The sequence below is a fragment of the Eubalaena glacialis genome, chromosome 3, assembly GCF_028564815.1.
Source record: "Eubalaena glacialis isolate mEubGla1 chromosome 3, mEubGla1.1.hap2.+ XY, whole genome shotgun sequence".
NCBI lineage: Eukaryota > Metazoa > Chordata > Mammalia > Artiodactyla > Balaenidae > Eubalaena > Eubalaena glacialis.
Genome location: NC_083718.1, coordinates 192958715 through 192984153, shown reverse-complemented (window position 1 = coordinate 192984153; position 25439 = coordinate 192958715). Strand labels below are relative to the sequence as shown.

The window sequence follows — 25439 nt, the reverse complement described above, 5'->3', positions numbered from 1 at the left end:
TCCTTCCTTCCTTCCTTCCTTTCTCCCCCTCTGTTCCATGAGAACAGGGCAGGTACCAGCCTCTGCTCAGGCCCCTCCCATGCCCAAGCGCAGCGCCCGGCACCCCATCGGCCCTCCCCAGACGCTGGTCGAATGGATCACCTACACACTTCCCAGTACATGCTTTAGGGACACCGTTTTATTGTTTTGCCTTTTTGCTTCTTTTTCTTTTTTCCTTTTTTAAGAAATAATTAGTTTGGAAAACACTGCACAGTCTGTGTCAGAAGCCTGCAGCGCACATTAGCACATCAAAGCCTCCGAGAAGTCCTGCAAAAACAGAACCTGCTTCACGTGCTTTACACAGAGCTTCCCTTTCCCAGGGCTCTCTTCACATCCCACGGAGCTGGTGCAGCCCCCAGCCCCTCCTCGGGCACTGCCTCTCCGACCTGTGGCCTCCTCCGGTGGACTGAGCCCAGCCCACATGGAGAGAGTTCAAGATGGAGCTACAGACAGTCTTCCCGGCACCCATTCCATCTCAGGCTCCGCATGCAGGGTGTCTGGGGGGTTGAGCCGCTCCAGGCCAGGTACCTCATCTGTGCATTTGGGTCCCTGCTTCGATAAGGGGGAGCCAGGACCCAGGGTGACCATGGCTGAAACACTGGGAGCGTCCAGGCAAAATCTGCCACCTGACTGGGATAGAGGTGGAATTCAGAGAGCCACTGAGCAGGAGGCCTGGCACCCCAACAGCAGGAGGGGCCCCCCGGGCACACGTGCTCTGGACCCACAGGTCCTGGGGAAGGCCCTGGTCACCAGGCTCCCCACCCAGCTGGCACTTTTTCTTTTCGGTCACCTCCCGGTCACACATGCTGCTAAGTGGGTCTCGGAGGAATCCCAACACCATTAGAAGCTTCCTGCACAAACACCACGGGGGCCTGACACTGGCCCGCACGCAGCCCAGTTTCCAGGTCACATCCCAGGGAGGACATTTCACTGTGGCTGGTGGAGAGGGGCGGGGCCAGCAGGGGTCAGCGTCCCAGGGCCCTGCCCCCGCCTGCCTACCTCTCCGGGTCCCCTGGCTGCAGAGAGCCTGGACCAGGGGACAAGGGAAGGGGCTAGAGAGGCTGGCGAGGGGGGGGCAGTGGGGAAATGAGGAAAGGGGCAAACAGACAGAGAGAAAGAGGGAGGGCGGGAGCCCTTTGCCTCGTCACCAGCACCTCTGCTCGCTCTCAGGGTCTCGGAGGACCCTGACCCCGTCTGCAGGCCCGACGCTTGTTGGCACGCAGCCGGGAGGGGACCAAAGGCAGCCACCCTGGACTCACACCTGACCCCCCCGAGGCAGGGCTTTCCAGAGACTGGGGGCTCCGGCACCTATTGGGACCCCAAGACCCCCACCCCAAGAGAGGTGCCTGATGCGACCCTGCACCTGCCCCCAGTGCCCCCTGCGAGAGCCCCTGGTGTGAAATGCACAAAGGGCTTGGAGCCAGGCTTCCGGAAGGCTCCAGCTCCACCCAGCTGGGAACTAGCCCTGAGGGGCTACAGGCAGAGTGACCCCAAGGGCTCAGCTACGATGTGGGGAGGCTGAGGAAGGGCCCCTGGCCGCCCACCTCTCCTTCCTCCTTCCCCTGCCTCCGCTTCCTCTTCCTCGGCTCCAGCTGGCTCCCCTCACACCCCAGCGCCCATCTGGCTGGCCTGGTCTGCCCATCCTCACGCATCAGTGTCATTTCAGTGTCCGCCAGCAGCAGCCAGCCTCCTGACAGACCTGAGCTCCCCATGCGCAGGTACTGACCCACCCGGTTCCCCTGAATCCCCAGCACTCGGGGGCAGCGGAGCAAAAACCAAACGAATGAATGAGTGAAAACATGAACGAATGAACCAATGAGCCGGGGCTGAGGGTGGGATCCTGGGCTCTTGCCCTGCCCCGTGTGCACTGCCACCTACCCTCACACGCTGGCCACCCAGACTCTTGGGGGACAAGTGAGTGCCCCGAGAGGCCAGATCACAGGGCTTTTCCTGCATAATTAAAAAAAAAACAGATAGGGCTTCCCTGGTGGAGCAGTGGTTGAGAATCTGCCTGCCGATGCAGGGGACACGGGTTCGAGCCCTGGTCTGGGAAGATCCCACATGCCGCGGAGCAACTGGGCCCGTGAGCCACAACTACTGAGCCTGCGCGTCTGGAGCCTGTGCTCCGCAACAAGAGACGCCACGACAGTGAGAGGCCCGCGCACCGCGATGAAGAGTGGCCCCCGCTCGCCGCAACTAGAGAAAGCCCTCGCACAGAAACGAAGACCCAACACAGCCAAAAATAAATTAATTAATTAATTAATTAATTAAAAATAATAATAATTTTTAAAAAAACAGATAAAAGCCAGATACATAAATAAATAAATCCTGCCCTAAAAATGAATTTTTAAAAACAACCAACCAAGAAAACCAAAGCCTCAAGTTCAGGATACACGTGGGAACCCTGTCCTGTGTCTCCTGGCTGATGTGACAACCTGGACCCCCAGGGCCTGACCCAGCAGCCGAGATTCCCCCATTTCCCCACCACCCCAGCCCTGCCCCCAGCCAGCCGCAAGGCCCAGGCTGTCCTGCGAGGGTCCCGGCCGAGACCCCTCCCCACGCCTGAGAAACCCCAAAGGCCAGTCCTGGGCTGTTTCAGGACCCACCCGCCGAGCGGTGTGGCCGCATCCCCCCTCCTGCCGGCCGGCCAGGCCAGGGCAGAGCCAGCTCGACCGTTCTGGCCAGGGGCACAGGTGGAACCAGAGGACAGGCCCGCCAGGCTACGGGTGAGACTGTCATGACCCCTGGCACTACGGACCTGACCCCATGCTTGCCTCCGTTCCTGAAAAGCCAGCACTTGGACCGTCTCTGCAGTGGGCCTCCTGGGGTCTGGACGGCCCTTGGCCCTCCCGCTCCCCTCACCCAACCCTGGGATGGTCACTCCAAGACACAGGTGACCCCAAGGGTCACCAAACCCCAGTTCAGGGGTGCGCAGCGGACAATAATCGTGGGAAAACTGCCAGGCGAACCTGGACCTGCACCTGCCCCTCCCCCTGCCCAGGAAGCCAAGTCCAGAGGGTCCCCACCCCAGGCCAGACACGCGCAGGTGCACCCACGTCCCTCCCTGGGCGCGAGAAGCCACACTCTCCCTCACAAACCCGGGGGTACGCAGGCCTAGACCCCACCTCCTCTCCTCCACAGGTCATCGCTGTAGAGATGAGAGCCACAGAGAGAAAGGCCGCCGTCAGAGCTGGACGCTCCCACCCAGGGGCCGCTGGCCGGCATCCACCCGGTCCCCCGCCGTCCCTCCTGTGGCGCGTCCTGGTCCTCTCCCCCGCCTCCCTTCCTGGGGAGAATTACTCATTTCCTCTCCTGGACAAACATCGCCACACCCTTTACTTTCCCCCCTTTCCCGCTGGAGCTCACAAAGGGCGTCTGTGGCCCCCGTCTATGGGCCCCCAGGGGCCGCAGAACAGGCGGGGACGTGACCCCTGAAGTCCGGTTCCCACCCCAGGCACAGAACGGCCCACCCGTGGTTAACCCGCTCCGGGGGAGAACCGCGACCCGCCACCCCTCACGGTGCAGCCCGGCCTCACCCTGTCCAGATGCCGCGGCGCCGTCTCAGGGGAGGCCTGACCCCTGGGTGGGCCGACCTCTCCAGGGGAGGGACACTGCCTCCTCGCACCCAGTCAGCCCCCCCTGCTGGCCCACCTGTGCCCACACCCACAGGCCGGGAGCCCTTCCCAACACCCTACAGCTGGACTCCAAGCCATGCCCATTCCTTTTATGAAGCAGAGGCTTCACAGCCAGCCGCTAAGATCAGAACCCGATTCCGGCCCCTCTCGGTCCCGGGTCCCCGTGTCTGCAGCAGAGGCTGCCCGCGGTCACGTGCGGACGCTCAGGGGCTGCCTCCGCACCGCCCCCCGCATCTGTCAGGACCTCCCTCTTTGAAGGAGGCAGCAGACGAGGAGGCTGAGGCCCAGGACGCCGGCGAGGGGGAAGGACGGACCCGCAGCGCGGGGCATGGGCAGGCGGGGCAGGCGGGCCAGGGGCTCACGCTCCATAACACCGACGCCACACCAAGCTCAGGGGCGTCTGAGGCCACTGGCGCCAACCCACGGCCCCGGGGCTGCCCTCGGACCCCTCCCCGGTGCCGGGCACTTGGGCACCAGCAGACGGCCCCCCACCCTCCAGCTCGGCGCCCCTGCCAGCCTCTCCTTCCGCGGCTCCGGCCGGCGTCGGGGCTGGAGGACTCACTGGGCCTTCTCCTTCGTTATGTCACGCAAGCAGCCTCTGGCGAGCAGAGTGGCCGAGAGAGCGGCCCTGAGGTCTCCCACGCCGCGCAGGAGCCGCATCCCGTTAGAATGGACGGGAGGCTGCCGCATCTGCGGCAGGAGGGGGGCGGGGCGGGGCCGGCGGGCACTCACGGGAGAGGCAGCCCTGGTCTCCGGGCTGCTGGTTCCACCCCGGGCAGCACCGCAACACGGTCTGGGCCTCCGTGGCGTACACCTGCCTGTAGCCCGTGTAGTAGACGGTTCTAGGAGAGAAGGGAGAAGGGGGGCGTTACCGTCGAGGGACCGGGCTCGAGGCACTTCTGCCCGATGCGTTGGGCTCTCACCACACCCAGTCCCCCAGACCGATTCTCCCACTGTCCCCATTTCACAGCCGAGCAGGTCAAGGCACGAAGGTGGGCGGAAGGTCTGCATCCCGAGGCCACACCAGGTGAACGAGGGGCCACTGGGGGCAGTGGGGGGGTGGGGGGGTGGACAGCCATCCTGGAACCAGCAACAGGGCGACACGCTGCCCCTTCCCTCTCCACCCTCAGGGTGGTCCCGGCTCTGAGCCGGCCTCAGGACAGGCATCGTGCCGCACACGTGGCTCTCATCACCAAGCCAGTCTGCAAGGGTCTGGGGGTCAGACTCAGAGTGTCCAGCCTGGGAGCAAGAGTGGCTCCTGGAATGAGCCCAGTGGGCTGAGGTGCCCAGTGCTGGGCGGACCGTGCCCCAGGCTCTTGGCCCACCCGTGCACCAAGGAGGCAGGCGGCGGGCCTGTCCTGGGGCGTCCCCGAGGAGGGATCCCTTCCCACACCAAGGGCTGCCCCAGGGAGACAGGCTGATGGGGGGTGAAGCAACGGTGGGCAGCAGCAGGAGGACCCGAGTGTGTGAGCATACGGCCCTGAGGTCAGAAGGGAGCAGGCAGGAGGGATTCCTGGAGGAGGGTGGCCCGGGTCCAAGGTTGGTTCCTGCTCTGATGGGAGAGGTACGGCCTCACAAAGGTTGAGCAAAGGGAGGCAGAGCCCCACCCAGGAGCTGGAAGTAGGCAGCTGATCCAGCCAGCCTGGGGCCTGGCATGGGGAGTGGCCGCAGGAAGGTGGTGCCCACGCACCAGAGAGAGACCAGCCTCACCACCCAGAGGGGTGAGGGCCTCCTGTCTATCCCCTCCCCAAATCCACAGATTGCCCCTGGCCACCTGCACCTCGAGGCCCCTGTAAGCCCAGCCATTCAGGGCCACCTCTGCCAGTCCAGCCCCGGCCTCCGCCCTGCTTCTCCTGGCATCGCCAGCCCCCATGGCGGGCAGTCTTGGTGCAGCAGTCGGCGAGGGGCCGCCTCCCCCAGCCCCGGACTCGCCTGCAACCATGAACCTGGAGCAGAAGCCAGGGTGGGGGGTAGAGGGTGCCCCGCTCCTACTCAACCCCATCAAACTGACCCCCAGCCCCCCACCCACCTCCCTCCAGCTGCATCCCAACGCCAGGGCTCCTGGGTCCCTTCTGGAAACCTCTGCTTCTGCTTCTTCAGAGAGTGGGTTAAACAACGCAAGGATCTGCCCGACACCCCTGCCAGCCTCCCGGGGAAGCCACCCTGGCTCCCCCTCCTTACACCCCCAGCCCAGACAACCTCCACCCCCATCTGGTGATGGTCCGGAAGACAGACGGCTAACTGCCCCACCTGCCCCGACCCCAAGCAGTGTCCCCTAAATCCATGCCCACCCGGAACCTGTGAGGGTGGCCTTATTTGGAAATAGGGTCTTGACAGATGTCCTCAAGTTAAGACGAGGCCAGAGTACTGGCTTAGGGTGGGCCCTAGTCCAATGACCAGTGTCCTCATAAGAAGAGGGAACTGTGGACACAGACAGAGGGAGAAGACCAGGCGACCACAGAGGCAAAGACTGGGGTGATGCCGCCACCAGCCCAGGAGCACCAAGGATGGCCGGTCGTCACAGGAGCGCAGAGAGGCCTGGAGCAGACCCTCCCACTGAGCCTCCAGAAGGGACCACCCTTGCCCACACCTTGACCTCAGACTTCTAACCTCCAGACTGTGAGAGCGTAAATCCCTGTTGTTTTAAGCCCCCAGTTTGTCATAATTTGTTACAGCAGCAACAGGAAACTCATACAGGACCCAGGGCTAAGCACAGGCCCTGGGGTCCACGGCTGTGAGGTCCCTGTGTTTACAGTGACAAGCCTGGTCAAGGGGATGTTGGGGGCAGGAGGGAGGGGGAGGGACAGAGAGTGGAGGAACAGGAGGAGGGGAGGGGACAACCCGGGGCCCACCCTCCAGGCACAGCACCCCCGCGCCCACTGCCATCTGTAGGACTGGCGACCTGGGGCCTGGCCAACAGCGGTTGGGTCGAGGGCCCTGGAGGCCCCCGGAGCAGCGGGAGGGGCTGGGCTGCCGTCTCCAGGTCATGGACACCTGGAGACATGGACACCCCTGCCCCCAGCTTGCTCTTCCCGGCCCTCGGCCCGTGGCCGCCGGGGGACCTGGACCCCACCGACCAACCAGGGCGCTTCCCGGAAGCGTGAACACGCGCACGTCACTGCGTACAGGCAGCTCGGGGGACTCTGCACAACGCCACTCTGGCAGGACATGAAACCAGTTGCCTGGAGAGAGACCGACCACAGTGGTGGACAATGTCTGGCAGAGCAGAGGGTGTTTGGGCCCTTCCGTCGTAAATATTTACCCTTTCCCTGGGCTACGTGCTGTTCCTCCCTGCCACCAGGAAGACGGGCCAACGGGGCCCATCTGCCGCCCTCCCCAGCATCCCCTAAGGTTAGTGACCCTTGGAGACAGCGGGTCGGCCTGCAGCCCCCACTGGGCCTGAGAGCCAGCCCTTGCCCCCTGTGGCTCATATGGGACACCTCACATGGGAGAGCCACAGGGGCTCCGGCCACGGCCAGGAGCTGCTTCCTGCAGGGCCAGGTGGACAGGGGGACGTGGCCACCAGGCTGGTGTCCATTCCTCCACCTTATGCAGCCTCTGCAAAGCCCAGGCCCCGGCGCAGCGGGATCAGGGGGGAGGGGCCTGGTGGGAGCCCACATGTGGGCTCCGTGCTCCGACCATCCTCTCCCTCACCCCCCTTCCTTCCTGCCCCCCAGGGGGCGCGTGGCCCAAGCTCCCCCACCCTGGGGCAGCCTGTACTGGCGGGTTTGTTGGGGAGACGCCCGCTATGGGGAGAGGGGCAGCAAGCCCCCTGACATCCTCGTCCGGTCTGTCAGGTTATCACCTCGTCTGCTCTGGGCCAGGAGAGAGCCCCATGTCACCCCACGTGGCCCTGCCAGGGCCACGCAGCAGGCCCGCCAGCCCAGAAATCAGAAATGGGAGTCACCGCGGCTGCAGGAGAAACGGCGGCTGCCACGTAGCAGCCACATGTGTGGCCTGGCCCGTGGCTGGTTACATAATCCTCCCCCAGCTGCAATCCAGGCCTGGTGCCCCCGCTCTGCAGTCGGGGAACAGAGGCTCAGACAGGGTCTAACCCAAGAGCGAGGTTTGGCCCACTGTGAGCCCTCGCTTGCTGGCCGCCCCCTGGGAGCTCCAGAGAGGAGGGGCCTCCTGTCTGTCCAGGGGAGGGAGGGCGACCCTGAGCTGGTGCAAGTTGGGGTGCAGTCAAATCGTGGGGTACAGAGCGTGCTGCCTCTAAATGCAGCTCCTCAGACCGCAGGGCCCTCAGCTGTTGCACCCACACTGGCTGGGTGTGGGCGAGCGGAGGGGCCGGCCTCCTGCCCTCGCTGCTGAGATGCAGCCTGGCCCCTCCCCCATCTACGCCCCGGCTGCGGGCGTGGGCCGAGGGGAGGTGCCGGCAGAAGCAGGAGGGTGGCTCGGCACCAGCGTGCCCTGTGTTTCCCAGAGCACGTGGGATGCTGGGGCCTCTGCGGACACGCTGCTGATAGGCGAGGAGAAGTGACACGGACCAAGGAGGGCTGGACGCTGGTCTGGCCGAGGAGGAGGGAGGGCTAGGGCTCAGGGCGGGCTTCACGGGGAAGCCGGAGCCTCTGTGGGTTACTGAAGGACGGAGAGGAGTGGGCCGGCGACGGAGCCCACAGCCTCGACGGCCACTGGGGGGCCAGCTGGACGAGGCATTTGGGAAACCTTGCACAGCTGGAACGGTGGGCTCGGCCACAGGCATCGTGGGGGGCTCACAACATACTAACGAGGCCGGGGGCCCTCTGGAAGGGGAATGAGGCCGGGACCCCCGCAAACACTTGGCACTGACCCCAGGAAACGCTGCAGGACGCTGACCACCGTGAGCACCGAGGCGGGGAGGCAACCTCGCTCACCTGGAGCGAGGACAGCCCAGCAGAGGAAGGCGGAGCCCGGCTCCAGCCCAGAGCCAGGTGGATGGGATGGTGGCCGCCACGGAGCCAGGGGCCCGCACTGCTCCCGCGGAACTGCGGCAGCCCTGCTGGGTTTCGGGAGGGAGGGTCCCTGACGCCCAACCTGGGCAGTGCAAGGACAGGACCCCAGAGGCCCTCCCGAGCCTTCCCAGGAAACCGCGACCCAGAACACACACCCCCGCCCCGGGCTGCACACTGCCTCCCCAGCGCCCAGACTCCCCACCAGGAAGCTGAGGTGCCAGCCACCTTGGAAACGCTGTCCCCCGCCCTGCCCAGGCCAGCCTGGAGAAACGGTCTGACAGCCAGTCACAGGGGCCTCCGCAGCACGGCCACCCACCCCACTCTCCAGCCCAGGGACCACAGGGCTTCTGGTTGCTTCCAAAAGAGCACCCTTTCACCACAAGTTGGGGGGAGGGGTGCGGGAGGGGGGTGGCAGCTGATGTGACCTGATTCCCGTTTAGCAAATCCACCTACATCCACGCAAGTGTGGAAGCTGGGAAGGACAGACTGCAAGATGCATGTCTCTGGGGAAACGATGGTGGTGATTTCTCCTTCTTGTCGGGCGTGGCCCAGCCTCGGCCCTCCTGACCCTGGGGCGGGACCTTCGTGGTGGAAGGGCCATCCTTGCCTCCACCTGCCCCATCCTTCCAGCCCACCTCTCACAACCCAAACTCTCCAGACACCACCAAGGTCGCCAGCAGGGAGACGGACCGCCACCAGCTGAGAAGCACGCTGAGACGTAACTGCCCCGTCTCTCTCCGTTCTGCACGTGTACGAATCGTACTGCAAACGTTTAAAACTAAGGCCGCCGCCCACCCCCGCTCCCCAGGGCAGGCCCAGCAGGTTCACGTCCCGAAGCCCTGGCCAAGAGGCTGGACGGCACACTCCCATCGGGGGCCTCAGCCCTCCTCCCCAACGACGGAAGCCCCTCCTCACCCCCCCCACCCAGCTTTGCCACCAGGCAGATGCCAGAACCCGAGTCTATAAAAAGAAGAGAGGTAGGCAAAGGCACTGCTCCGTTTGATTGTGAAATAAAATCTCGAGCAGTAAAGGTTTCACATGGGCTTGGGGTCAGCTAGTAGCAGCAGCCTCCAGCCAGGACCTCGGCAGGCTGGGCACCCCGCATTTCACCCTCTTGCGTGGTCACTACCTCTCCCTGCAGGGTCCCCTCCTCTCCCGTAGAGTCTCCCCTTCCCTTCCCTTCAGAGGCCCCCTCCCCACGGGGTCCTCCCCCACCCGCAAGGGCCCCAGGCGGCCGCTGAGCAGGCAGGTACAGTCTGGGAATAGCCTCCCTGGCGGCCACACCCCGGGGGTGGTGTCAGAGGCCTTGACCTCAGATGTGGGGCTTCCGTGGCGGGGTGGGGCGGGGCGGTGCCTGTGCCCTGAGACCAGACGGCCCGGCCACCCCTTTGCCTGAGTGGTCCACGTTGCTCTGCGTGTGAGCGGCCACCCCCCGTGGGACCCGGGGACCCCTGCACGCACCTGCGTTTGTGGCCAACACACCAGGCCTGCCGCCCGCAGCCCGGCCTCCACACGGGCACCTTTCGGCTGAAGGCCTGCACGCAGGGCTGGCGACGGCCCACCAGGGTCAGCTCCCGCTCCGCACACACGTTGGGCCTGGGACACAGACAGACGGTCAGCACCCTTGTCACCAACACCAACCCCCCTGCGTGCTCACCCTCGGGTACCCAGCCGTCCAGACGCGAGGCCAGGCCCCGTGGCAGGGCACCCAGCCCGGTGCCCGCCCCAGGCCTGCACAGGCCTGGCCTCAAGGGTGCAGATGCTCAGGGAAAAATGAAGGGCTCACAGGGCCACGTCTGACCCTCCCCCTCATATGGGCCACGCCGCCCAGAGCATCCCTCCAACCCTCCCAAGACCCCAAAACGTAGAGGCCACTGCCCCACAAATAGGGGAAGTGGAGGTCCTGGGAACAGTGACGACTTGACCCTGAGTCCGTCTGACTCTAGCCCCGACTCTCCCTGTTTCCGAGACGCCCCAAGCTGGGGCACAAGCATGAGACACACAAGCCAGGGGACCTCCCTGAGCCTCGGGTGCCCCCCTGGAAGGTGAGGACTCACGGCACTGCCCTCACAGGTGGTCGTGAGGGTTCAGAGCCGGCACGGAAAAGGCTCCTGTCGGCCAGGGCAGGTGACCTCGTAGGTGCCTCCGGGAGAGACAGGACCAAGAGGAACTGCCATTTGCAAACCAAGATCAGGCCCAAGTGAACTGCTGCAGGTGCAGCATCACGTCTGCTCCAAACTCTCACCCACCCCTCTGCCCAGCACGCAGACATCAAGTCTCCGCTCTCTTCCCGCGGGGGCAGGGAGGAGAGGATGAAGGGAGGGGAGGGCTTAGGCCCGATGGCCTCTGAGCCTCCCAGCTGCAGGGCCTGGCCTGGACCCTGAAATAGCCCCCCGAGCCGTGGGTGGCCTGTGAGGATGGAGGCGACACATTCCGAGGACAGTTACAAACACAGGCTCTGGAGCCGACAGCCCAGGCCTGGGGCCCGCTATGCAGCCTGAGGAAGGTTACTGACCCTCTCTGCACCTCGGTCTCAGCATCTATAAAGGGGGCAGCAGGTGCCTCAAGGGCTCCTGACACAAGATCACGCGTGTCTGGAATCTGGCACATCCCTGGCTCAGAGAAAGTCCCTGTGTCTCTGGGTCACAAAGCCCCACATACCCTGGGATGTCACCACCATTCCCGTATATATGCCGACCCAGCTCAGCACGCAGGATGCCTTGTCAGGGCCTTGGGGAGGGGGTGCCATGGCTCACAGGGGCCCCTCATCTCAGGGGGGCTGCGGGAGGAGCCGGTCTGGCCACTGGGTCAGCAGGAGGAGAACCGCCCCACACGGAGCTCGGGAAGTTGGCGCCTGGCAGAAAACCCCAGAAGGGGGGCTGGTGCTCTCCTCTGAAGGGCCCCCTCCTTCCTGGACCCCTCAGACCTCAGCCACGTGGGCCGCCGCTAACCAGCGAGATGACCACAGCGAGGCCACACAGCAGCCTTCCCGGTACATGTGCTCTGGTCACTCTCCCGTCCGCTGCCCTCCCTGTCCCCGCCCCCCCAAGGCACCTGCGTGACTCTGGTCCCCCAGGCCTGCAGGGCTGCCTGGCTTCCAGGATGGCAGGTTTTCCCTCTGGTTGCACCTCGCTCTCCACATCCCTGAAAACGGTTAAAGGGAGGAGGGGCAAGCGCTGGAATGATTTTCTCCTCTGGGAAGTTTCCGGCACCTCAGAAGCACAGGCGTAGCTGGCTTTTCCATTTGGAAGGAGGGAGGAAGTGGGATGGGGGAGGGAGAGGCGAGGAGGAAACAAAGAGGCTCATCGGACGAGGGCACAGAAAAGGCCCCTGACGAGCAGCAGGAGTCACTGCTCGGGCCCCTCTGTTCCTGAAGTTGGATCCTGCTGCCTATCCGCGGGGAAGGAAGGCAATTCCCCAGCTACAAAGTGAACACAGCTTGGGCGGAGGGGGTACTCACCCCAGCTGTCGGGCCACCTACTCCCCGGGGCAGAGCGGGGCTCCTGCAGGCTGGTGGCCTTCGCCTGGAGCTGGAGGTGAGGGTGGGCATGAGATGCGTCCCTCCAGGGTGGGCAGTTCCTGGGCCCACAAGGCACCAGGGTGAGGATGGGGAACACCAGGGCAGGGAAGCGGGGCAACTGGCCTTGCGCAGCTGGGGAAGCTTGGCTGCACACACCCCCTGGTTCAGGAAGGGGGCTGCGTTGCTGAGAAGCGTCTCCGTCACGTCTGTTTTTATAGGCTCCGTTTTTACCCCCATGGATGGCCTCCGAACACACGTTTCCCTGGTCTGGGTGCAGGGAGAACGTGGAGAAGCTCGGGGCTCTGGCGTTGGGTGAGCCCAGGTCCAGCCCCGGGGTCCCAGGGATGCCGTGACCCAGGCAGATCACTCTTGGACACCCGGGTCTCCCCACCAGACAAATGGACAATTGATCACAGTGTCAAGCACGTGCCCAGCAGCAAACGCAGGGCCTGGCATGAGGCAGCTGGCCATAGGTGTGCTCCTTCCCTGCCCTTTCCCTCCACCCATCACCGCCTCAGCCCCAGGAGAGATGGGGAAGAAGGACCCAGATACTGGGAGTTGCCCACAGGCCACTGAAAGTACAGTTCAGCTTTCAAACTCCCTGACCGGTGAGCAGGGGCCTTTGAATGGCCAGAGGAAACCTCAGCCTCAGCCTCAGCGAATGGGGGCCGTTCCAACCCTCAGGGCCAGTGGGTCCAAGAGTTACTTGCAAGCAGGGACTTGAGCTTGGAGGGCCTGTCCCTCTCTGGATGGGAGGGGCCAATGTAATGAACTGATTGCAAAGCACTGGCCATTTTCCTAGCACAGCTGCCCAGAGGACTCCAGCCCAGGGGGAAGCCGTGCTGTGAGCAGACGTCTCCTCCGAGCTCTGCAGCCTCAGACTCAGGTTGGTCGGAGCTCCCTGTGCCCAGACGATGCTCCCACAGCCCTGCGTTGACCAGCCCCACACACAGTCAGCAGTCAGTCCAGGCCCCAGGGAGAAAGGCCAGCACCCTTCCACAGCAGCAGAGACTCATTTCAGAGATGTAGGTAAATAAATAAATAAGTAAGCGTTGGCTGGTTTGGAATCTGGACACGTGGGCCAGCAGGAGCCAAAGGACCAGCCACATCACTCCTGCGTCCCAGCTGCCGGGACCCCAGAACCCCTGGGGCTGCCAGGCAGTGGGAGCCCCCATAAAGCACCCTCCCCCTTTGCCTTCCCACAGGCCCACCATGGAGGTTTTAAGCCGGCCAGAGAGGGTGGGGCTGCCCGTGAAGGGAAGGGTGGCACAGGGGACGGGACCTTCGAGGAAAAGGACTTCCTGGGACCCTCACTGCTCTCCGGGCCCCCTCCCCTGTCCCTCTGGGGTGCGGGGAGCAAAGAGGCAACTCTGGCACCTCCAGGAGTCCGCCGGCTCCCGCCTCCTTTCTGCACAGAACAAGCTGCGGAATGGGCCCGTTCACAAGGTTTCTCGGGGGTCTAGCAGCTAGAGCTAGCAGCCCCCCACTTGTTCAGCCAGCCAGCAGTGCCCACTGCGGCCCCACCACAGGTCCAGGCAGGTGGCAGGTGCTTACAGACAGGAATGGGAAGGTGTGCTCGCAGGCGGCACGGAACTCAACACGAGGAGGGCATCAGAGAGTGGAGGGACGACGCCCCAGGACGAGAAATAGGGCCACAGGCCCCCAGAGGGCAGGTGGGAGGCGCCCCAGGAGGAGGAGCAGGAGCCTTGAAGGATCTGAAAAGCAGGGGGGAGGAGGGGGGAGGAGGGGGGAGGAGGGGGGAGGAGGCTTTGGAGAAAGCAAGCAGCAGGAAGGCTGACCTCTCCTGCGATCCCCCAGCGGCTGGTGGAAAGCCCTCCCCAGGCTGGCTAGTGGCCTCCCAGAGCCCTGGGTGAGCGGGCAGACCTCAGGGGACAGGCTCACTCCCAGGGGCCAGGAAGGGCGATCAGTGGTCCCCACAAGCGCACTGGGGCAGAAGCCCCTCTTAGGGGCAGAGCCCTCCACCCCCAACGTCCTCATCGGCTGAGCAGCTGCCCACCCTGACCAGCACCCTGGGATTCCCGGGAGCCTGGGCCTCTGGACATCCCCGGCCAACCGTGTGAAGAGCAGGCAGGCTGAGCGGCCAAAGGCCCCGTGAGAATCCCTCCTGAGGCCACAGCTTCCCTTGGACAAACTAAACTCACTGGGATCACAGCAAAGAGCAACGTTGGGCAGAAGTCACATGGAGAGGCGGGCCTCGGGGCCCCAGACCACGCTGCTCTGAAAAGGCCACGAGGAACTCTTCCTTCTTGGAGCAAAGCAAGACCCAGGGCCCAGGGGGCGTGGACTTGTCCCTTCCGCAGCTCTGCCTGGAAGTCTGTCCTTTCCTCCTGTATGGCCAGGTGCACGGGGCCCTTGGGGCGAGCCCTGCACAGGAAGCCCCAGCCCCGGCCTGGGCCCCTCGCTGCCCCTCTGCAGCCCCTCAGCAGCCTTTCCAAGCTCTGCGGGCCCCAGGCCCAGCACCCTGCGGGAGCGCGGGGATGGGGGCTGCCAGCAGGCTCTCCCCCACCCCTCCTCCTCCAGACCGGCTCACTTCGCACCAGTTTTCCTTTGAGGCCAACACAAGGATCGATTTGCTGTTTAAAAGAGACCGCTAAACAGCCCACTGGGGAATCATCTTTCAAAATTAAATTCATCTTGGCTGGCTCCCTGACCCTCTCTTCCTGCCCGTTCTGGTACTGAATGCCTTCTCCTGTCTCCCAGGCCCAAAGCCCACGTGTTTCACACATAAACCAAGCCCAAGCAGCCCCCTGTCGGGCACAGCCCCCAGGCCCCAGGAGACAGGCTTTGGAAGGAAGTGGGCACAGGCTGCTTCCTCTCGGCCTTCTCCAAGCTCCCTGGCCGGACCCTGCCCAGATTCCCTCACTTCGGCGGGATGCAGGTTCCACCCAGCCTGCAAACCCACGATGCAGAGTTAAGACAGAGGAGGAAGGGAAAGGCGAGAGGCCGGGTGGTCCTGCCACGGAAGCGCCCCCAGACCCAACCCCTGACCCTTGTCTCTTAACCTCCCCCTCCCCAGTTAAGGCAAAGAGCCCCGTGTTCTCAGGGCTCCGGGGCTCCGGACGTCCCGCCAGCCCTCCCGCTCCCGCTCCCGCTCCCGCTCCTCACATGCCGGGCTGCAGGCGGAACAGGGCGCCGGCGCCCGCTGACACGACGGCGAGAAGCAGCAGCACCAGGGCCAGGGCCACCGCGCGCCCCGCCGCCCCCGCCTCCGGAAGGAAAGGCATCGTGCCCGCCGCGCCGCGCCGGTCCCTCCTCCGGTCGCCGGCTCACAGGCGGCCCAGGCGGGCGCTCGGAGCCGCCGTCTCCACGTGCGCCATGGCCCGGGGGGCGCACGGGGCGCAGCCACAGGTGCCGCGCCGGGTCCCGCCGAGCGCGAGGTCGCCTCAGGTGGCGAGGGTCCAGCTTCCTGCCCGCGCTCGAGGGCAGCTCAGAGTGCTGCGCGCCTGGGTGAGCCCCGCCAGACACCCGCCCCGGCGCGGAAAGCCCAGTGTGCGCCGAGCCCCGCGCGGGAAAGGCCGGCCCGCCGTCACCACGCCCCCTGCCCCGACCCCGGCCCCGACTCCGCCCACAGCCCGGCCCGACCCGACCCCGCCCACCCCGACCTCGCCCCGCCTCCGGCTCGCCCCTGGGCCCGGACCCCGGCCCACAGTCCGTCCCCGCGCAGACGCTCCACTCCCGGCCCTGCCCCTCCCCGGCTCCCAGCCCCGCCCACAGCCCCGCCCACAGCCCCGCTTGGGTCCTCAGCCCCGGCGCCCCACCCACCCACCCACGGCTGACCGTTCGCGCTCCCGGCTCCTCTCCGGCTGAAAGCCCCAGGTCCAGTGCGACACGAGTGACCAAGGGGCGGGGCACCAGAGATCCCGCCCCTCACCCCCTGCTAAGGCAGTCCTCTGTGACACCAGACCCCACACCCCCGTCATCCTACGGGGGGGGGGGTGGCGGGGGTCTCTGTCAGGCCAGCCCTGCTGCCACCCTGCTGTATAAATGGGGAAACTGAGGTCCGGGTGGGAGCAGCGCCCCTAGTCACCCCTTGTAAACTGCAGATCCGGGAACTGAACAAGGCGGGCTGGCTCTGCGGAACTTGACTCAATCTGTCAATCTAAGAAAACCGCTGGATCACGCGCGGAGAGCAGACGGAGGTCCGCAAGTCCGATGGCCCCTCGGGGGTGTCCCAGTCAACACATCCAGACGTTTGGTTTTTCTCGTTCTGGAGACTGGACGCCCAAGGTCAAGACGCTGACTGGCCTGCAGACGCTGCCTCCTGGTGTGTGCTGGCCTGGTGGGCCTGGGAGATGGACAGAGACCGCAGCACTGGTGTCTCTTACTCGTCTCATACGGCACCAGACCTATAGGATCAGGGCCCCACCCTTATGACCTCATGTAACACTAGCCACCTCCTTAAAGGCCCATCTCCAAATACAGTCACACTGGGGGTACAGGCATCAACGTATGAATTTGGTGGGAGACACAATTCTGTCCACAGCAGGGTGATTTCACCATCTTCTGAAACTCCAAACACAGGTTGACTCCCCTGCTCAGTGATGCCCCGACACGATCCGGTGTGCCCACCCTCTCAACCTCACCCCTCAGCCCGCCACTGGGCTCCCAAAAGCAGGGCTGGTCCATGCTCCTCCTGGTCTCCCAAGGGCCTGCCCTAAGAGAGCCCAAGAGTGCCTGTGTGAGTGCGGGGCCCTGCCCTGGGGTGCAAGTCCCCCCCAACCCCGAGAGCTTCCCAGAGGTCCACCTGCTGCCCATCTTTAAAGACCTGACCCCTTCCCCTCCAGAGCTGCGCTTGGCACGAAACGGGTGCTGGGTACGCGTGCACTGAATGAGTGAGTGAGCAGCTTAAAATGTTCACCACCTTCTCCGGGACTCCCGCCCAGTCTCCCGACGTGGGCCGAGGGGGCCCCATTCTTTAGGAACATTCTTCTGCTTCTTGGAGGGAAAAAGGAAAGGATTCAGATGGGTCCTGTGGGTTAAAATGGAGGCTGCTCGCAGGGGGGAATCAAGGTTTGGTGGGGCCTGAAACGTAAAACGGGGGCCCTGTTGAAGAAGAGCTATGTAAGAAGTTATTTTGCTAACTTGACAAAAATGCATGACCTGTGCGCGCATTCCATCCCCCCTCCTGGCCCTAACTTGGAAGGGCCCCTGAAGCATAAACGTTTTTGGCACCACCGTAATCCACCTCTACCCACCCGGCACCAAGTTCAGCTGTCAGGTGAATGGTCCTAAGGCAGGTGCCAGGTGGGCAGGCAGGTGGGAAGAGGGTGGGCACTTCCTGCTGGACGTCCCTATTCCTAGGACACCTACCACACCCCACACACTCGGGAGGGCTCAGGCTCAGGTGTGGATGCGTGAACCCACAGCACAGAGGTCACCTCCCCAAACAAAGCCCCACCCGCGCAGACTGTCTGGCACCCCTGATGCTCCCCCGGCACCCCTGCCCGTCTCCTCCCCAGCCTGAACCCTGAGGGCAGGGGAACGGTCAGGCATCCGACCGACCGTTTAACTTCCAGGGTGTGTTGCTGCCCAGGCCACCAACATGCCATGAGGGGGTGCTTAGATTTTATATTTGAAACAAGTAATCAAACAGTACACATGTGTTTAATACACTTTTTTAAAATAAATTTATCTATTTTATTTATTTATTATTTTTGGCTGCATTGGGTCTTCGTTGCTGCGCGCAGGCTTTTCTCTAGTTGCGCGAGCAGGGGCTACTCTTCGTTGTGGTGCGCGGGCTTCTCATTGCGGCGGCTTCTCTTGTTGCGGAGCAGGGGCTCTAGGTGCGTGGGCTTCAGTAGTTGTGGCACACGGGCTCAGTAGTTGTGGCACACGGGCTCAGTAGTTGTGGCACACGGGCTTAGTTGCTCCGCGGCATGTGGGATCTTCCTGGACCAGGGCTCAAACCCGTGTCCCCTGCACTGGCAGGCGGATTCCTAACCACTGCGCCACAGGGAAGCCCATTTGATACACTTTCATAAGTGGATTTAACTCAGACAACTTTTCTAGTAACCCAATGCAGTAAACATTCCCTGAGAATTCTCTATCTTTGTCCATTTTCATTATAAAGTGACAGTTTGGGGCTTCCCTGGTGTAATTAAGCTAAGGATGTTGGGATGAAATCGTCCTGGACTTAACCCTCAACCCAATGACAGGTGTCCTCATGAGAGAAGGAGAAGGAGATTTGAGACACAGGGGGACACAGGGGAGGCCACGTGGCCACATGGATACAGGATGAGAGGGATGCACCCACAAGCCAAGGGACGCAGGACACAGCCAGCCACCACGAGAAGCTGAGGGAGGAGCACAGAACAGAGGGGACCAGCCCTGCCACTCTTCGTCTCAGGCTTCTGGCCTCCGGACTGTGAGACAGTAGGTTTCTGTTGTTTTAACCACCCAGACTGTGCTCATTTCTCACAGCAGCTACAGGGCAAGCCAGCACCGACGCCAGAGGCCCACAGAGGAGGTGGCCACGCACTAGGGATGCCGGAGCGCCCCCCCCAAGCCCAGCCGTCTCAGCAGCACCAGTCCTCGGGGCAGACAGAGGCTTCTCCGGAAGCCGAGTCTGGGAGACGCGGGACTTTGTTGCTGGACACATTTTCCATGGTGCAGTCCGTGCATTTCTCGGGAACAAGACAATATGTGTCCCCCTTCCTGTCCTCCCTCCGCTGCCACGTCAACCAGGACCAGGACAGATGCCCCAGTCCTAGGCAATGTCCTTTCCAAGATCTCCTGGCCCCTATCCTACCCTGGTGTCCTCCAGTGACCCCCCTGAACCCGGGAAGCACATCCGTGCAGCCAGACCTTCTGCCAGGTCCCACCATCACAGCGCGGCTGCAGCTCCCGCCAGGTGGGGACAGAGCACTCGGGGCACCTGGGCCCAGCAAGGTGGGCAGCAGGGTTGGGGCAGAGCGAGACTGTCCACCTGTTCGAGTGCAGGATGTGATGAAAGTTACCATGGAAACAACTCAGCCTTTAGAAACCGCAGGAGCACCGTGTCCGTCCTGTCTCCCCACATCCAGCTCTTGTGCCTTAAAGCCAGGAGGTTTGGAAGCCCACCCTCTTCCCTGCAGGGCCACAGCCGCCCCCCATCCCGTCTGCTGGGAGGGGTGTTTCTTTGTTGAAGGAGACCTGCCAAAGTCAAAGATCAAGGGCAGTCTCTACACTATACCACACGGCAGCTCTTACACGGGTCCCTGGGGCCAGGACAGCCACCAAGCACCGTCCAGCCTCAGGCGCAGCCCTGGGACCGGCTGAGTCTGCAGCCTGCTTCCCTCCGGGAGGGAGAGGCCTCGCCCAGAAGGCAGCTGTCTCTGCGAGGTGAGTCTGGCCCACGGAATATTCCCCGGGCTCTGCCTTAACCTCCAGCCTGGTGCACCCAGAGCCTCGGCAGCTCTGAGGTCCCACCCGTGCGGTTCCCGTGGGCTGTGCCTGGCCCTGAGGCTCCCCGACCCCCATTTCCATCAGAGGCAGATGTCAGAGATGGGACCCATGGATTTGGTAAAACGCTAAGCACAACATCTGGAATTTTAGATAAAATAAGAATCCACACCTCCCAGCTGAGACTTTGAAGCCTTCTGCCCGCCCCACGGGACAGGAAGATGATCTTCACCTCCTGCTTCAGACGCCCCACCAGGCTCCGGGCTCTGGTTTGAAGGCCCCGTGTGGACGATTCTGCCACCTGCCGGTGGGAGTGGGAACAACCTTTCAAAAGCCCCAAGAAAGAAGCGTCGTGAACTCAGGGGGACCCAGGTCAGGGGAAGCCACAGCCAGACCCGGCAGGAGCCCCCATCCTCCCCCACGACCAAGGCACGCCTATGGACAGAGCCGAGTACCATTTGAGGCCCCTCGTTGTTTGCACGTGTATACCCCTCTCTCACGGGGAAAATTGTGTTCCCTCCCAAGGCACACTCAAGTCCTAACCATCATCATTCCATATGCGTGGACGTGGTCTTATTTGGAGGTGGGGTCTTTGCAGGTGTCACCGGGTTGAGGTGAGGACATCAGGGACTTCCCTGGTGGTCCAGTGGTGAAGACTCCATGCTCCCAATGCAGGGGGCCTAGGTTCGATACCTGGTCAGGGAACTAGATCCCACATGCATGCCACAACTAAGAGTTCACATGCCACAACTAAGGAGCCGGTGTGGCACAACTAAGCAGCCCGCCTGCCACAACTAAGACCCAGCGCAACCAAATAAATAAATAAATAAATATTAAAAAAAAAATAAAGATGAGGACAGCAGGGTGGGCCTGAGTCCAACATGAAGAGGAGACAGAGTCACAGGGAGAAGACAGCCACGTGGAGACAGAGGCGGGGATTGGGGTGACGTGGCCACAAGCCCAGGAATGCCCAGGACTGCCGGCAACCGCCAGAGGCTGGAAGAGGCAGGAGAGTTTCCCCTACCGGTTTCAGGGGGAGTGCGGCCCTGCAGACACCTTGACCTTGGACTTCTGGCCTCCAGACTGTGAGAGGACAAATTTCTGCTATTGAAGCCTCCCAGTCTGTGGCACTTTGGGACGCAGCCCCAGGAAACGAGCACAACACCCAGCGCCGTGTGTCAGCGAGCAGATGCTCAGTTCTCTGCCTGGTTATCTCTTGAGTTTGTGGACCTGCAGTTTACCTGCCCCGCCCCCTCCACACCCACTGAAGGCTCAGGCACCCGGGCAGCATCCCTTTCCAGGTGCCAAGACCATCCGGACTCGCTGTGAAAAGGCTGATCTGGTTTTTTGAAACCCTGAAGGAATGTATCCCTGACGTGTTTGATGTTCTTTGTTCTGACAAGATATAAAACCGTGCTGAAAACCCTGCTTCTCCAGAGCAGTTCCTCAGAGTTATCTGAGAGGCTGGCTTCTGGGCTATAGTCCTCAGCTTGGCTCCGATAAAACTCTTTTCTATTCCTATATTAGATTTAAAAAATTTTTTTACTGGAGTATAGTTGATTTACAATGTTGTGCTAGTTTCAGGGGTACAGCAAAGTTAATCAGTTATACATCTACACATATCCACTCTTTTTTAGATTCTTTTCCCATATAGGTCATTACAGAGTATTGAGTAGAGTTCCCTGTGCTGTAAAGTAGGTTTTATTAGTTATCTATTTAATATATAGTAGTGTGTATTTGTCAGTCCCGGTCTCCCAATTTATCACCCTCCCTGGCTTTCCTCCCTGGTAACTATAAGTTTGTTTTCTAATACATCCGTGACTCTACTTTTGTTTTGTAAGTAAGTTCATCTGTACCATTCTTTTTAGATTCCACATGTAAGCGATATCATATGATACTTGTCTTTCTGTGTCGATCCCTATATTAGATTGTTTACTGATTATTTTCATCAACACTCTAATTGCCTCGAGGGGCAACGGCAGTCACATCTTCTTGATGACCTTCTCCCAGTCACCAGTCCCTGTCGGATCCACTGCCGCCTCTGCCAGACCAGAAACTGGACTCAAGGTCCACCCCGTTGACCCTGCTGGGAGACACTCCTGCACGTCCTACTGGGCATGCCAGAAGCAGGCACCAGACCCTGACCGCCTTTCCCGGGGCCGTTGGTCAGAGAGCGACCTTGAGGGGTGAGGACCAAGCTTGTTCACAGGCCCCCAGTTCCCCTCTTGTGATGCGGCCACCATGGGCAGCATCCTCCAGACACCCGCTGACACTCTGGACGTTGCTTCCCTGTGAACAACAGTCCTCTGCCTCTGACCTGGGCTCGTGCGTCTTCTGCAGCATCCCTGAAACCGCGGCGGGCTAGCCTATTAGCTCCCAAGTGGGGCGACGTCCGTGACCCCTATGAATACTCCCTCGTAGGATCTTGGCCTCCCCTTTCCCCCTTGCCTTTGACCACAGCTACCTGGCAAACCCCCAGTCTTGACCAGTCTAGCTACTGGTTCCTCCCACTCCCACCAGCTGCCAGGTGGAAGGCTCCACTGCGAACCTGCCTGAGGTCTCCCTGCAGCCCAGTGGTCCCCACACCTGCCCTAATCAGCTTCCTTGCTCATCACTGCTACTCCGAACCAAGTGTCTTCACCCAAATTCCCGGCTCCATCTTTCCAACCCCCCCCCCGAAGAAAGCAGATGTCCCAGAACCTCTCAGGGCCCCCTCCTCCCCCACTGCATCCGCGTCCCACCCCCCACCTGTCCATAACCGTCCTCAGCTCTCGCCATCTGTCCCCAAGCAGATGGTGTCCTCCTGCCCTAAGCGAGCCCCGACCCCTGGGCTCCAGGTTCCAGCCCCTCAGCTTCTGCCAGGAGCCGGGTCCATTCATGGGCCCTTGTCCCGTTCCTCACTCCCGTCCTTGACTTCACGGACACCCACGGGGCACCTGGAGCCAGGGCTGCACAGGGCACGAGGTGGGCCTCTCGGCACGTGTGAGCTGGTCAGAGGCTCGTGACAGCCTGCGAGCCAGGTTTCATCATCCCCGCCCTCCAGATGAGGAAAGAGAAGCAGGAAGGTTAAGTACCGGGTTCAGGGCCCTCGGGGGCTGGCCATCCCACCAAAATGACCAGGCCTCTTCCATCCCCACACCGCTGCCACCTGCCAGCATCACTGCTGTCCCCTTTGTACCCTCCCCACTCCCAGCCTTCAGCCTCACCCCCTGAACTGTGGCCCCCTTCTCATCTCCGCTGAGATGACCCTGATCAAGGTCGCTGTGAAGTCGTGCTGTCACTGCGTCTGAGCATGTGTGAGCACCACGTGGGCTCCCGGCGAAACCAGGCGAGGACGGCTCTCCTCTGTCTGCCCCCAGGAGCCACTGGCACGGGGGCGGGGGTGGGCGCTGGGGCACAGACTCTGGAATCCAGGGCCCCCGCTCTCTGTAGATGTGTGACCTTCGCAAAGTGACAAGCCCTCTAGGACTGTTTTCTCTTCGGTTGAAGGGGGTAATACGGCGCCCCATGCACGAGCACAGGCAGTATTTGCAATATACCTGGCCCTCAGCAGAGCCTCAGTGAACAGCATGACCACAGTTAGCAACTGACACTGAGGTGGCCCGGGCTGGGCAGGGCGCTGTGCACGTCCCAGGTCTTAACTCACCGACTCCTCCCGACAGCCATGGGAAGCAGGAACTATTATCATCCCCAGTCAGTAAAAAAAGGAAACTGAGGCAGACAGAGCATGAGTGTCCAAGTCCAGTGGACAGAAGTAGGGGAGCCAGGATTCAAGCCCCCTCCCTGAGTCCAAACGCCCAGCTGCCATCGCTGAGCCCCTATAATGAGGGGGCTCAGGAGAGGGGTCAGTGGGCACCCCAAGCCCAAATGGCTCAGACTGCCCTTCAGGGGTCCAACTCGGACCCACCCCACGGGGACCAGCAGAGCAGACTCAGCCAGGGGATGTGGCTGCCAGAGAAGGGGGCTCCCTCTCCCCATGGGGCAGGGCCCCAAGAGGGTGTGACCCGGCCCCTGGTCCCCAGGGGGAGGCAGCAGCTGTCCCCACCCCGCCTCAGCAGGCCAGAGGGGCTAGAAGCACGTTGCTGCCTCTTTTTGCACACCCAGCCCTCTTTGAGACCTTAGTCTTTCCAGGAAGCAAAGTACCAAAGCTATTTCGGTATCTGTGGCTGCTGAGGTCCAGGTGGAGGGGCGAGAGGGCGGCTGAGGACCTGCTATGTGCAGAGCTCAGCGCCCTCCCTCGAGGGACATCCTGGGAAGGAAGGCCAGCCACCCTGCAGTCGTTCACAGACCGGGAGGGCATCCAAGTCTGCACAAGCCAGGAGGGCTTTGGCTAATCGGCATGGCCGCACCAGCTGGCGGCCTCGAGCACCTGGGCAGAACTCTCCAGACCTGTTTCTGCAACTGCAGCATGTATACAAGAGAGCATTTACAGCTCTGGGCTCTTGTGAAATTCAAAGAATTGAGAAAGGGGTTATAAACCCCAAAGCGCAGTCATACGCCAGGAGCTGGCTTCTCGAAATTGCCTAGCTAATAGGGCACAGAAACACACACACACACACACACACACACACACACACACACACAGAGCAGGTTGACCAGTGCGCGTGGAGCCGACGATTATATGAAACAGCAAAGAACTAGCAGTGAGGGTAGTTAATGGCAGTGTCTCCTGGGGAGGAGGCTCTAAACTGAGTATTGGAGGATGGACAGAGTAGGGGTGAGTCGAGAAGCCTTTCTGGTGGGGGGAGTAATCTGGGGTGTGACTAGAGGCAGTGGAAGGCCAAAGTGACCAACTGGGTGAGGATCACAGGTGCTGACATTTATAAACTGTCGTGGATACAGCCCTTCGGTCTCCAAGACAACGGGTCAAGGTGGATGGAGATGAGGTTGCTCTGGAGTCTGTGGGTGCCAAGACCAGGGAGCCGAGGTCCCTGGCAGGGCCTGCAGCTGCCCAGGGTGCCGCTAGCTGCAGGCAAGATCACTCAGAGCAAGAAAAGATCCAATTCTAGTACCGGGAGGACAAGAGCAGAGGCAGCAACAAGGAATCCTGGTTCGGCCCTTGATGGAGTGACGAGGCCCCGTGCCTCGGTGTCCCCTTCCGTGGAGCAGGGTTGGGAGCTCTGCTCCCTAGGCGCGGGGAGCACGTCTGCATTTAGCACAGCCCTGGGCCCATGTCTCCGTCGCTCCATCCATGAACCCGCGGTCAGAAAGGCGGAGGCGCTCAGGAAAGAGCTCTGCTCCGCGGGCCGCCGCTCCTCCAGTCCCCGAAGCCCGCGCTGCCCCTGCTGTGCAATGTTGACACTCTGGGGGGAGAGCTAGCCCGGGGGGTGGTCACACCGGGCAGGAGGTGCGTCCAGGGAAGTGGTCTCCCCAGGCAGGGGTCCGCATCCAGGGGGCGGTCACCCTGGGCGGGAGGAGTCCCAGTCCAGGGGGCGATCACTCTGGGCAGGAGCCGGGGTCCCATCCCGGAGGTCCGCTACACTTCAGCCGAAGCTGAATACATGGGCGTGGACGTCGTGCCGGAGGTCGGGGATCCAGGACGTCCCCGGCCGCCCGCCGCACGCCGGGCGGTGGGGCGAGCACCCGATTTACCGGGGGAGGAGCGCTCGGCACCTGACTCCCCTCTCCCATGGGCCCTCCTCATCGCCTTGGCAACCTGCCTCGGCCCCGCCCTTCCCGGACGTGTAAATAGGAAGTGGGCGTGCGCGCGGCGTGCTCTTCCGGCGCAGCGAAGGGCGGGAGCGATTGTGAACGGCGGCGGGCAGGACCAATCGCGGAAGACAGCTGGGGACGATCCAATAGCGAGGGCCGGAGTGGGAGGGAGGGGCGGAGCCTGAGGCGGGGCTGGCGAGGCGGAGCCAATCGCGGCGGGCCTCATTGCGGAGCGGGCCCGGGGGCGGGGCCGAGGGC

The 25439-nt window shown here is 62.5% G+C and overlaps 1 protein-coding gene across 1 annotated transcript in view; it reads right to left on the bottom strand.

The window, feature by feature from the left end:
* The window catches only part of MEGF6 (multiple EGF like domains 6), a 97831-nt gene extending 82443 nt beyond the window's left edge, over window positions 1-15388 (bottom strand). Inside the window, 3 exon segments of the mRNA XM_061185086.1 lie at window positions 4407-4516; window positions 10070-10204; window positions 15255-15388. Coding sequence (XP_061041069.1) covers window positions 4407-4516; window positions 10070-10204; window positions 15255-15373 — 364 coding nt within the window. The 5' untranslated portion in view covers window positions 15374-15388.
* Between the last annotated feature and the right edge of the window lie 10051 nt (window positions 15389-25439).